Source organism: Coloeus monedula (genome assembly GCF_965178545.1).
Source record: "Coloeus monedula genome assembly, chromosome: 3".
NCBI lineage: Eukaryota > Metazoa > Chordata > Aves > Passeriformes > Corvidae > Coloeus > Coloeus monedula.
This window is the reverse complement of record NC_138783.1, coordinates 29749531-29763773: the sequence shown is the minus strand read 5'-3', so window position 1 is coordinate 29763773 and position 14243 is coordinate 29749531. Positions and strand designations below refer to the sequence as shown.

General features: G+C 37.2%; 1 protein-coding gene across 2 annotated transcripts in view; it reads left to right on the top strand.

Annotated features, from left to right (window-relative positions):
- The window catches only part of CRACR2A (calcium release activated channel regulator 2A), a 52201-nt gene that overhangs the window by 4616 nt on the left and 33342 nt on the right, over window positions 1-14243 (top strand). For both annotated transcript variants that reach the window (XM_082279478.1, XM_082279477.1), the window contains exons 2-5: window positions 4697-4935; window positions 9323-9434; window positions 11644-11812; window positions 13356-13502. In XM_082279478.1, the coding sequence (XP_082135604.1) occupies window positions 4768-4935; window positions 9323-9434; window positions 11644-11812; window positions 13356-13502 (596 nt within the window). In that variant the 5' untranslated portion in view covers window positions 4697-4767. The remainder of the gene's footprint in view (window positions 1-4696; window positions 4936-9322; window positions 9435-11643; window positions 11813-13355; window positions 13503-14243) is intronic.

Sequence of the window (14243 nt, the reverse complement as noted above, 5' to 3'; positions counted from 1 at the left end):
GTTTGTTTTTTCTCAACATTGGTATTTGTGGATTCCTCTAGGGACAAATGCCAAGTGGGGAGTAAGTGGTCTGTCCAAAGTCTTTGGCTACCTGTTTTGGAATCCTTAAGGCTGTCACTTTAAGCTTATTTTCTGTTTTTCTCCCATTTCACAGTTAATATTGTTGAGTCTTCGTTTCAGATATATAACCTGGATTTTTATCCTTCTTTAGCTTTAACGGTTTGTTTTGGTTTTTTTCCTTAACTAGTAATCTTCTCAAGAAGAGAAATTTCATTTATGTGACTTTGATGTAAGTATAACACAATACCTTCTCCCAGGTCTTTTTCCTCCTTTATTTCTGCTGAGCTCCCTTACCTTGAAATAAATTGTAAGTAATTTTATGGAGACTTAAAACCTTGTTGTGGTATAAATGAAGATTTAAGCTTGCAGATAGCAAAGGAGGTGATCCTAGTGATTCCCTTAATCTTTAAAAGCTAATTGGGTCTGCCTGGAGAGCTTCTGTTAAGACTGAGTCTAAGCAGTCTATTAAGACTGATTCTGAACAGCATTTGGTTCTCCCACACATATCTACTGATAAGAAAAGAATTTCTACATAACCAATTTTTTTCTTCCGTAGACCAGTGGATGTAGGACTCCTCTGTTGTCTGCCTTTGCTACTCCCCTGAAATTATTTTCATGACGCATTTCTTTCAGACTATCTTCTTGTGGTCCCTCCTAGGAACTCCAGCCTGCCTCAGATCTCCCTCCAGAGTTAAGCTCCCCACATCCATTCCATGGTGTACGATCTCCTAAGATGAAGAGTCATGAGAGGTTGTGTACATCATGAGAGAAGTGATTGCAGGCTGTGTGGAAGAGTCTTTAATGATACATTTCATCACAAGCCTTTCTGACTTGCATGTTTTTACTTGAGAAGTCAAATCTGGAAGAATGAAAGTCTCCCTTTTTTCATCCAGTTCTGTCTAGGTGTTGGTTAGGCCAAGCTTTTTTATGCTTCTGTCAGAGCTTAAAAGTTAATTGTCTTAGTCACAGTTGAGAAAAAACAGGTATTTTTTTGAGCACACAACTTTGTATCTCTGCTAGTTGTTTTCAGTGTGGGACCTGAATTTTTACATTTGACGGTCATTAAACCTTTTTATAAATGGATAGAAGTAACACTGAGGCCCACTGATCTACTCACCTTTCTCAAGGAATGATCATCTCTGCCATTATTTGCAGATTTGTGTTTGGTCTGTCCTTCCATGATGGCAGAACTGCACTGCCCTTGTAGCCAGGGGTTCAGTGCTCCACCTTCTCTGTCCTTAGGTGGGTTCTCATGTCTAGCTTTTCTGACATGTTTGCTTCTTATGGATTGTATTATGTGCATAGGGAGCATTTTTCTCCAATCCTGTACCTAGAAAACTCCTGTGTACTTGAGGTTGGTTATCGTGCTCTTTGGTCTTAGCAGTCCCATTCCTCTGTCATTCCCTGTAGGTCCTGCTTTTTTTGATTCTTCCTTGATGGACCACTTGGCCTTAGTTAAGTTAAATAAACTATAACTTTTCAGTTTAAATTGAAAGGATTCTACAGCAGAGTTCACTGTCTAACTGGATGAACACTTGTTCAAAAGCAGGGCAGAGCAATAGGGAACAGAATTACTTCCTTCAGCAGGCTTGTGCCAGTGGAGAATATTTGTGGTGATACATTCTACCTTTAGGAGCTTTTCAGCATAATGCTGAAAGATAACTAACTCTGACACTAGGTTATTTCTGAAGAGGTCCCTGTTCATGTGTCGGGCGTACTACGCTGCAGCTGTGGGTAATTTTGACAAAGATAATTTGGTTGTAGGAAATAAATATTTCTTGTAGAAAAAGTATGCAATCTATTGTTTATTTTCTAGTGTCTGTAAAACGTGTTCTCTCTCATAACAGTGTTTTGTAGAAATCCAAGGTGACCTTGGTATTAAGTGAGCGTACTCTATTTTTCAGCTGGTGGTATGTTCTGAAGTGTGCTGCAGAAAATTTCTACCTGTAAACACATGCTAAGAAAAATATTTCTCTGAAACCTAAAAACTCAAGAGATATGAGGGCAGGAAAAACATCTCTCTAGGTTTTTAACTATCACAGTTAGGGAGACCGGGGATGTCACATGTCATGACTTGTGAAATTTGTGGTTCAACATTGCTCTGTACTTCTAGAGTTTGGTGATTTACAGTAGACATGACTGGAAATGATGAAAATATCATTTAGAATACTAACAGTGACCTGCCTTTTGCAGATCCAGAATTTACCTCATGATTAATGGACAAAAACCTCATAAATCACACATCCTTGTTTAATATTTGGAGCTATGCTTGTCTGCATCCGGTCATGATATGACCTATTTTGCATAGTGAAGTGTGTTTGTAGCTAAAAGAATGGAAAACAGAGGTCTTAAAAGAATTGATTTTGTAAGCCATTTGTTTTCTAAAGGAGATGGATGAGTGAATGGAACTACCTATGTTATTTAAAACTGGCCTTGAGGTAATTACAGTGCTGATTCAGTAATGTGGGACAAATTGCAGTTTTAATTTTTCATGTTATTACCAGCATTTGCAAAGTATCAGAACACTGTAGGAACTACGATGAACTCTATCAGCTTTAGAAGCTGCCATAAGGATTAAGCATTTTTGCAGATGCTCTAATTTAATTTTCTGCTGTATTGGAGACACTCACTGTGTAGCAAGTTTTTATGATGTGTATAAAAGGTGGGGCAACTTATAAGAAGGTGAGGCTCTCATGATGCATGTAATTTCATTTTGTGGTATGGAAGTATTTAGAAGGCATGGTGATGTTTGCTGAATTGTACTGTTTGCTAACTGCAAACAGCTTTATCGAAGTGTATATAGTGCCTTTTTGTTCAACCATTTTTAATCAGCTTTTGTATTTCTGTTCTTTCACTTGCAATTGGCTATCTATTCCTTGCATAATTTTTCTATTTTCTTAAGGAAGTCTAATGGACTGTGCAGAGGAAGGCACTAGCAGCACTTATTATCATGATTAGCTTGGCCTGCTCCTGCAGTTGTGGCCTTTTGAGAAATTGTTGAGATGTGAGAAAAAAAAAAAAAAGAAAAAAAAAGGGAAAAAAAAAAAAAAGAAAAGAAAAACAATCGAATACATTTTGAGTCCGGGTCAGATCTTGTCAAGACCATCTTTAGGCTGCACTTGTCCCATTGATTTTTGGTATTTTTAAACCTGTTTTTAAGTTAGTGTCATTGCTAAGTTGAAACTGATCGCCTGGTTTGTCACCTCATACACTGGTGTCAGTCAGGAGTGAGCTGTATTGAAGTAAGTGAGGTTCAGGTGTGTAAAAGCAGTATGAAAGGAGAATTTCATGCAGACTATTATACCACTGTAGCCTGATTGTGGCTTTCCATCTGATCCACTTGTGGGTGGCTATATACAATGAGGGCAAAGATTCATCTGGCTTGTATACTGTTTTTGAGACTGTTATTAGAAACGTCACGGAAGGGATTAAGAAACAGGCCAATTACGGAGTGATCTTTTCCTTTGTGTATCTTCCCAGCTACTGAATGTTGGTCAGACTTTCAGAGCTAGAAATTTTCTTCATAAGAGAAAGAGATTACAGGTGTTCAGGTAGCTGTAATAGGCAAAAGCCCCTTGTTATGTGTGACCAGAATTCCCTGTGACAGCATTTTTTAGCCTTGTTAATTATCCAGGACTGCTGGCACAGGTGCTCTGGCAGGCTTTGGTGCCTCCTGGGGTGTGGAGTGTGGCTTGCCCTAGCAGAGAGCTCATGTTGGGTGCAGGTGTGGGCAGAAGCTGCATTCATATACCTGGTTTTGGGGTTTATAAGGCACCCCTGACTGCTGTACATTAAAATTCAAGCAAGACCCACTCTGAGGGAGGAGTTTCCTAAGGTGGAATGATACTGGGTTTTGACATCCCTTGGCTTCTCTCAGTGTTTTTCCTTCTCGTGCTTGTAATGTTCTTAGCAAGGATGCTGACAGCTAGGTTCTTTGGCTATATAGCCAAAATTCTTTCAGTTTTGGTAAGTATTTGAGCAACAGTCCTGGGATGATTGGAGTGATAAAAGAGAGGAGGGAGGGAGAGGTCTTGTTTCCTCTTGTTCTACCTTCACACCCATGCAATGCAGAGGCCTTTGCTCTGAAGACAACATATGTTTTAGATTTAAACAATTTTCACTGGCCTCTGTTGGAGTTGTTCCAGGTTGTGCCAGTCAGGCTATATTCTCTTATAAACGTCAAATGCCTTACAAAATTCTTTGTTCTGTTAAATATTTTCAGACAAATCTGTGTCTATGTTAGGTAGACCTACTTAGATAAGCAGAACTAAAAATTCAAGATGAATATATGAAGTCAAATTGTAGTGGCTTTAAATTACTTTTGCCTTTATCTGTTCTTCTTGTGTTTTCTTGTTCATGTTGATTGATTGTCCATATTTCTTGTCAAACTGGCTGATTTTGCTCTGAGATTCCATTTCAGTGCTAATTTTGTCTTCTTGTTCCCTCAGACTTCCCCCTCCTTGTTCATCATCCCATTTGCAGTGTCTTTAGTGCAACCCATCAAGGGCAAGCATTTTCAAAAAGCTTTTTCTTCTTCTAAGATTTAGTGCCTAATTAAAGAGATGGTTGCTAAGAGATTGTGGAAACCATCATGAAGAGGGTCTGATTTGCTTTTCTCCTTACCTTCCATACACAGGTTTCAGATCAGAATTTATGGGTAAATGGGATAGCAGCATCCCAGGATATTCCTGAGCTGAGATTGTAACCATGGACAGAATAAAAGGAGACTGCACCAGTCCTGTGCAACCAGGAGATGGAGAGAGGAGCAGGACTGGAGAACAAGACCCAGAACTAACTGTGCTGGGAAAAGCACAAGAGTTCTTTCAGATTTGTGATCTGGAAGGCAAAGGCTTCGTCACTTGTCAAGACATGCAGGTAAAACAAACTTGGTTATGTGAAATACACAATGGGAGAAGCTCCTAAAACCCTTAATGAGTTGAGACTGATTAATTTAGAGTTAAAAATGTTAACACCCTTCTCATAACTTTAAAGAAATATGTGGGATTTAAAATAATATCTTTAAAGTCTTACATAAGGCTTGCATTTTTTCTCACAGACAAAGCAACAAAAAAGTGGAAAATCAAAGTAAATTAAGTTTAAAACAATGCCCCAGGAATTTAATTCCATTCTTGTTGAAAACATCAAAACACCATTAAATTCATTACTTTGCGATTTGCCGCAGTGTCAGGAGTGTATTCAGTCTGCCAATTTCAACCTTTTTTTCAGCAAAATTGTGTAAATAAAGTCTTTCACTGTGGCTTCACTGTCAGACAATGGTGAACTCTCGGCTGAATCACATATATATGTAGGAAGTATAGAGGAACAGTATTTTGAGCATCATTCAGTGTTTGCAGTAATCTCATGAAATGGTGCTTAATTGGTTTGAGGGGTCAAAATCAGATTTGCTGAATATGCTGATGAAAAAGAGTGACTATATATAACAAAATCTTTTGAAAATGTGATTGTTGCACATTGCAGAAGTGATAAGATGATTTGAACCATTATGTGGCAGAAAACAGGAATGTACTCATGCTTCACATGCAAAACATAAGTTAATCCATTTTTACTTCTGTACTTATGGATGAAACAGAATTGGGGAGCAGGAGCAAAACAAATTCGTTATGAACTACTGCCAAAGAAAGCATCTCATAGAAAACTTAGAAACTTTCCCTGTCCTCAGAAACAAAGATGTCTGTATGTATGAAAATACAGTTGAAACAGCTTTAACTACCTATTTTGGAAAAGCAAAAGTCTCCTAAGTAAACTGCTCAGTTTACTTGCTCTCAAGAGCTTTCTTTGCAGTTGTGTGTTGCTGAGTTTTCTGATGACCTCTGTTAATTATGCAAAGTTGAAAAAAGAGAGGAATGCAGATGCTTGCTGTGCTGTAGGCTTTGTCAGCCTACATTATCTTAATGAAGTAACTGAATGTGAAAAAACCAAATATATTGCCAGTGGTTGTTTTTGGTAAATACAAACCCACAGAGAATTTAATGGATTACAATTTTATAGTCTTTCTAAAAACTGAATGGTATATATTTTTACCTAATGGAAAACCCATATATTTATATGTATGTTTATGTATATAAAAAGTTTTAATACCTGTTTTTCGCAAGGAATGTAAAAATATTTGTTTCTGTTTGATTCTAGGTTTGTACTTAGAGTGCTGCTAAATTTATGCTTCAGGTTCTAAAACAGATGCTGCAAAAGATGCAGTAGAAACAGAATTTCAAAGAACAAATAAAGTTCTGTTTCATTCATCTATTTCATCATGAGTGTTTGTTTACTATATCTGAAAACTTCATATATATATATGTAAGTGTATGTAAGTTCTTTAATACAGAAATAAAGGTGCTCAGGACATTTGAGATGATGTTTCTTTATACTTACTTTTATTTCCTGCACTTTTTGTGATGTTTACTCCCTATAGGAAAGACACAAATCAATAAAGTTAAAAAAAAAAAAAAAAAAATCAGTTTTTTCCTTAAAAGGTCCTAAGTGTTGATTGCTTTTGCATTGTGCATTTGGTGGGTCTGTACTGCTTATCATTCCTGAAGCTTTGCTTCAAATATAGGATGCTAGTGCTAAGCTTTTTAGTCTTTAGTCATGTAATACAGGGCATGATTTCAACAGAGAGTGCTAAGTATCTGAAATTCAATTAATCTTGATGGAAGGAATCTTACAGAGTTTTCTCTTGTGTCTGCAACATAGTAACTATACTAAAGATTTACTCCTCCTTGATTATATGATATTGTTTATTGTGAGACTCCGTTAATAGTTATTTTTTTTAAAAAATTTCATTCCATTTCCAAATACTAAATGTACCCAATTTTCAAACCAACAGGAGATTTTCTGAAATGGCAAGAAAGCAAATTCTGTGTGAGACTTGAAACCACAGTTTCATCTATTGGTCCTTGAGGTTATAATGAATAATGAGAATTAGTGCTGTAAAATGTTTTGTTCTAATGTGCATAGCAGGATTGGGTTCAGATCTTGCTCTTAGCTATGGATTTGGTTCAGATCTTCCTCTTAGCTATTTGAGCTCTGTCCTTTTATTTAGCTGAGTAGAATCTTGGTATTTTGAGAGAATTAAGCACAGACGTCATGAAACCGCAGAACACATTTGGTGGCAGTGCAGATAGCTTCTTTTGAAACTCCAGTGGTATCTCCGAATATTTTTTATTTTGTTTTCTTTTCTTTTAAAGATTTTAGTAGCCTCATATTGAAAGGGTCTATGTATTTTTACAGTAAGCCTGAAATGAGCAAATAAACAAAAACACAGCTATGAGGCCAATAACGTTTTGCTTTCCTAGCCACAAATCATCTTAATTTTTTTTTTTAAGAAAAAACCCCAAGATGTTGGGAAAACATTCACTTAATCTTAGTAAGTGTGGCCCAGTTCATCAAAGTCTGTAAATTACCCAGAGGGAATTTAATGGAGCAAACTTTTGGTACGTTCCTCAGACTGTCCTAGATTTTCATGCTTTTTTTTTCAAGAAAATGCAAGTAATTGTGGTGTTTTCTACTGTAAATTTACTGTAATTCTGATCAGAATTTGGATGCTACATTAGAGCACTGCAGCTGTGGTTGGAGAAGCACATGTTTGTCAGTCAGGTTTGCAGCAAGACCTGCAGGCCACTGCAATGGAATAGCAGGTGGGTCTGTGTTCATGGCAAGGTCAGACGAGTGCTCCTTCAGCACGTCCCAAAGATCTGGTGGTAAGAGTACAGTTTCTGTTTTTCTGAATGTAAAAAGAGAAATTGGTTTGAAGCACCTTCTCCCTCATCAGTGCAGTGGTGGCTGTAAGAATTTTACAGGAGAAGCTGATTTTAAAAAGTTTCCCTTTAGATCTTAGAGATTAATATCCAGACTTTGGGAAGATGGGTGTGTTTAAGTAAGAAACTGAAGACAGGTGTATCACTGATGAAATAAGTTCTTTAAACTGCGTCAAGTTTTCCAGGTTTTTTTGGAAGCAGGCAGCAATACACAACTAATCCTGCTCAGAAATCCCTTTGTGACTATTCCAGATAGTTGTGTGCTTTAGCAGCTCTGTTGCATTCCCTTCTCAGGACCACCTTGGAATTCCTTCTACCGCTTTCATTTAACTCATACAGTTCTTAAAGCATACCCTAAACCCTTCGTGGCAACCAGGAAACTCCTGGTTAATGTACTCAGCCAATTCTTACCTTGCCTATATTGCTTAACATGTTGAATAGTGGTTTCTGCTGTTTTGGTTTGCAGAAGAAACCTTTTTTGGCCCTAAATCCCTCCCCCACAGTGGAAGAGATTAACACTTTTAATCTAATGAACTTTTTCAACCTACTAGCTTGCAGTTTTAATATGTTGTATATACAACAGCAGTTCGGGGGGCGGGGGGGTTAAAATGTAAACTAATAAGGCAGAAGACTGAACCAGTGTGCATTGATACTGCTTCTCAAGCTGAGGAAGGGTTTTAATCTTCCTAGTGCTGTCTCCAAGTGGAAATGCTGGTTAGTGGGGTTGTTTGCCACTCCAGTTTCCTCCTATTTCTGGGAATTTGTCTACACTGTTAAAAGAATTAGGTTAAAACCATTAGGATCAGTTTTACAGAATTCTTTTCTTTTGTACTTTTCTTTAGATTATCAGGAAAAAGTAAGTGATTTTTGTGGAGCTAGTTTCATGCAGCTACCTCTTTCTTGGTGTGAGCATGCTGCATTTCAGAAGTAGATAGTCATGAACTCCATTTAACTCATTGTGGGAGCAACAGGTTTGGTCCTTAGACCATGCAGCTTTCTTAGCTTTGTTTTATTTACTTATTTATTTATGTACTTTTTTTGAATCAGCATTTATTAGGACAGTATATCCTCTATAATGTAGTTGTCTAGAGATGTCTCTTGCTTGACTTTATAATGTGGAAGGAACTCGTTGTACAATTCTGCTGCCAAGTTCATCCAGTAGCCTGATAATCAAGGCATTTCACCAAGATAATCAAGTCATTTCACCAGGATGCTGAGACTCCAGCTCAAGTTCTTCCTCTTCTCTGTGGGATTGGAATTTGTGGCACAAGGCCATTGTTCTCATTGCTTCGTCAGAATGGATTCATAAAGGCAAGCAGAGAAGTCATTAAACCAAATGTCGCTCAGTTTATCTTGTTTTGCTCCGTAATTGGATTTTCACTCAGGGAAGCAAAGGACCTATCCTTCTGTATTATGGATGTTTTGTAGAACCCAGTCTTCCTCTTACCCTGTAGTGATGGATAAAGCTGCTGCATGTTTTGTCATTACAGAGACTGCATCCTGAGTTACCTCTTAGCCTGGAAGAACTTGAAAAAGTTTTTGTTACGTTGGATGCTGATGGCAATGGCTCACTTACCCCAAAGGAGTTCATCACAGGATTCAGTGAGTTTTGGAAAGCATGTCTCCTCTTTTGAGCTTTATTCATGTTCTGTACTCTCCACATCAGTAAAGAAGAATTTTGTCTTAACAGTACACTTAATAATGCACACAGGGAACCAGACTATCCCCTAGATACAATAAATGTATGTAGCAGAGGAAGAAGTAGTCAAATTATGTCAATAAATAGACAAAGGGCTCCAGGGTTCTTTCTCTCCTATGTAAAATGGCAAGCCATGACACAATACGAGAAAAATTATATAATCATCTGAATTACACCTGTTTTAAGCTGTTGAGTAAATCTATGTACAATTGATTGGAGGTTTCCCTTGGTGGGGCTGGGAGGGAAAGTTTTGTGTGTTATTTCGTATCAGGCAATAAGACATGAAAGAGAATTAAAATTATCTCTAAGACTGATGTGAGACAATGCTAGGAGTGTGTTAAAACCACAGTCCTTAGAGCTGTGGGAATGCTTTCTACAATGAATTAATTCCTCAAGTGATGTTAATTTATTTCAAAACAAAACAGGATGAGGCAATTATTATTACTGTAAGATGTGATCTGATAAATTCTTTGTAACTGCCTGTTTTGCAACAGCACTCTTACTGTCATGTTCTCTGTGTTTGTCACAGGGTGGTTTGTCCCTAGCTGTGACATTCCAGATAAGATGACAGTGTTAGACTGTCCTTGGTTGTTTACACAGAGTCAGTTTTGTACTTAATTTTAGCTTTGCTGACTGAAGTTTAAGCATTTTCTCTAGAAAACTGAATCTCATCTATGCATGAATTGTAACAGTAAATCTCAATTTAATTACTATGTATAAGTCCAGCAAACAGGACCTTCATTTTTGCTTGCAAATCATCAGTCATTTGAAATCCTAATTCTCTCATGTCCCACCTCTCCCACTGTGGAGGTAGATCAAGTATCTTCATAGAGTATACTCTAATCTGAAAATTGACACTATTTAAAAATGAAATAATGTATTGCTGCTTTGCTTTTCATAAGTTAAAGTTAAGTTAAATCAAGATTACTTTCATAAGCAGTCCCTGCATAACCAAAACTCTTTATTAAGAGAGGTTGTAAGTGGCTGCCATCTCAAACAGCTCCAGATCCTGGGGATTCCTCCTGCTCAAAGGTGGATGTGGCCACTGCTTTCCTGTTTGCATGTTCAGCTGGTCGTAAAGTTAAACATGTACCCCAAAGACACCCACACAGGCACACGAGGGACATGGACCACATCCCATAAAAGATAAGGATAGGCAGTGTAAAGCGTGCTACATTTTAACCTGCTACACAGCACTGACAGGTGTTTTCCAGACCAGGTAGTCCTACATTTGGCTAGGTGATAATGTTGGCATTCCTGATAGAAGCAGAAGCTGTAGTAGGTAAAAGCTGCCTTAGAAAGCTAGAGAATGGAGAAGACAGAGTAGTGTCTGGATAAAGGTCATACTGCACCAATTACTATGGGAGAGTCCTACTCATATTTCTAAATGGTGGCAAATCTGAAATTTACTATAACCTCTGTTTGCAACAGACTGTTCTGTTGCCAACATGCTCTTCTGGGTGCTATGAGAAAGAATGCAAGATGGAGTTAATAAAAATATAAAACCATACCAGTATTTCTCTTTCCTTGGGTCTATAGTAATTTCTGTACTGGAATTTAGAATATAACAAAAAATCCTCTGCATAAAATCACAATATTCCACCCCCCTGCAATTTCGCTGTGGCAGTTTCACTTCTGTATCCTCACCATACAACTACTATTAATAAAATACAGCTTTCTGTATGCAATTTATATAGGAATTGAATGTGTGTCTTTGGTCATGCACTAAAAAGAATGTTAAATTTTATATAATGTACATTTTATCAGTACTAGTGCTATGGTTATTTTAGATTCCTAATGCCTATTTAAACCTATCAAGAAAGAAAACCACAAAATTTATGATGAGTTGTTACTGCAATTTCTGTCCCTTTATTTTTTGCATGGAGATATGAATTTTTTTATTATGTTTGTGAATTTTGAGGTGGATGATTTACTGAAGGTTAGGCATTAAACTGGGCACAAAGTCAGCCATAGAACTCAGGGATCCTCTTGCCATGTCTCATCCTTTTGTTGTTTATTTACTGTAAAATTTGAGCTTTAGTATGTTTAGTATGACATTGCTTTTTATAGTAAGTTCTGAATATGCTAATGTGTGCAATTTCTAATTCTTAGGCCAATTTCTTTTGGAGCAGATTGCTTTGAAAAATGACATGGTGCCACCATCAGAAGGTGAAACAGCTGGCCCAGTTAGATGCGAGGAGACCATGAGTGGTGATGAGGATGAAGAATTCCAGTTCTCAAATCTGATGGATCGGCTTGGAGCTAAAAAGGTTTTGGATGAGTGAGTCCTCACAGCAATAGTAGTCAGTTGTGTGACCTTTTATGGTTCACCTCTGGGTTTGATTTTAATGGAATCCAAGATGAATGGCGAGAACGAAAGGTGCTCAAAACCACAGAGAAAAAAACCTTATAAAACCTAATTTTCTTGTTGTCAGGATAAAATGCCACTCAACCAAAATTTTCAAGAGCAAAACTGTTATACTCCAGGCACATGAAATATGTTTTTCTGCCATGGGAAAGCTCCACCACTTGATGTGCCATGGCATTTGAACATAGATAATTACAAGCATGTAATCCCCAGATGCCACTGATTTTCAATCAAGGCATGATGACTGCTATTTTTGGCAAGGGATGTTTTTAAAGTGCACCATAAGTAGTGAGGTTTTCTCCACTTTTTCTGCTTTTTCTCCCCTTCATGCATAATTGCATGTTGTGATTGCTCTGGTAACACTATGTCTTCCAAGGCCAGGGTGGCTCATTCTGAAACATGGAACATAAAACCTGCTCAAATAGCTTCTTGTGTGTTGGCCTGGCATTCATTTGTCAATCACAATGAATATTGCAGAACAAAAAAAAGCATTGGGCAAAAATGGGAGAAAATCTGGACAGGTGGTACAAATATTTAAGAAATACATCAGCGATTCTTAATGTGGAATAAAAGTGCTCATCAGTCCTTCTCTTCCCCCGACTGCCTGTTCCAGGAAACAGTTCATTGTCAGTCATCCTGAAAGGCTTTCATTATGAAGAGATATTTATCACCCACTTCTTCTGTCCTTATCCTTATTTTGTCCTTTAAATATAGCACTCTTTGCTGGCTAGGTTCAGGCTTGCAATGCACATGGAAGAGAATGAGTCAGGAAGAGACAAAGTGGTTCAGGAGAATTCTGGCAAAGTATTAGAAACCTGTTATCATTCACAATAGAGCATCTCTTTTCCAATGTCTGCTGAATAGATTTAGAAAGACAACATTATCTTGGTAAATCTTTAAATCAGAATTTCAAGACGTTTTGTTCTGATTTTTGTAGCAGACTCACCATGGAATATAACTGTGTTGAAAATGAAAGAATACAGTACAAATGCAATTTGTCAACATAACTTAGGAATCTGAATCTCATTCATTTCTTATGAGGAAGGCATTTTGATTAGCTTTCCCACTGCCCCCTCCCCTCTAGATTTGTGGGAACTTCTTTGCTTCTAATAGAAGTGATGGCAGGGCATGTTGTATCTCATCTGTCTTTCTCACCCATTCCTGTTTAGGTGAAGTGTTGGGCAAGGCACCCAGTAAACAAGCAGTTCCCGTGCTATTCTGCAGTCAGGAATGACCAGATGTTACAATGCATTTTTTTGAATAAATTCAATCTCCATGATTTCCCACCCTCTCCTCCTTTTCAAATCTGGCACAGTTTAAGTTGGTTTTAATAAGTTTTGTGTTCTGACTAGTGATGCCCTGAAGCCTCTATCTACTAAAGGTGCTAAGAACATTTACTGCAGCCTGGGAAATATTCATTCTTTCTTAATGAATCCTTTATGATCTCTTCTTTCAGTGAGAGTGATGTGAAGCAACTTTGGTTGCAGCTAAGAAAAGAAGAACCTCATTTGCTTTCCAATTTTGAAGAGTTCTTGGTCAGAATTTTTTCCCAGCTCCAAGAAGCAGATAATGAGAAGAATGAGTTGGAGTGTGCTCTAAAAAAGTTGGTATTTCTCTGTGTTAGACTTCTTGTTTAGTTTTACAGCTATTTTACCTACTATTTGGACTTTTGAAATCAAAAAGGTGTTTCAATGGAGAACTGGGGACAAGCCTTCCCATAAAGTAAAATTTTATCAGGCATTAAGAGTACTGGTAAAACTATTCATATGGCAGAACTGAATGAAATTAGCTTTTCTTTTCCAGTTAAGATTTTATTGACTGAAATTCTTTTGCAGATGTCTGTTATTGCATTGAAGTTTTAAGACAATATTGAGTGATTCCAATCTAGTTAATCAGTTTGATTCTAGAGGAAAGGCATATTTAACAGTAAATCTGATAAATTGTCTGTGTGCTTTGCAAGCATTGCGTGCAGAAAAGCTATAAACCTGGATTAACTGGCCAGAGACGTAAGAGGTTTAAGAATTTAGAGTAGCACAAAGCACTGATACTAGTGAAAGTGTAAGCTAACAAATACATATATATATAAAACAAACCTATGAAATATGAAACAGAGTGTATGTTTTATATATAAAACATATAAAATGTATATATAAACAAATGCATAAAATGCGTATACAAAAAATATATGTAAGGACTAAAGTTGATAGATCATTCTTTTATATGGAGCTATCTAGAGGGAAAAAAGTTGTGATGCTAAATCTAAACAGAATGCAAAATTATGGGCATAGTTGAAGTTCCACTGTATTTTTATTTTAAAGTGTCACTTCTGATTTTCAGATTCTTA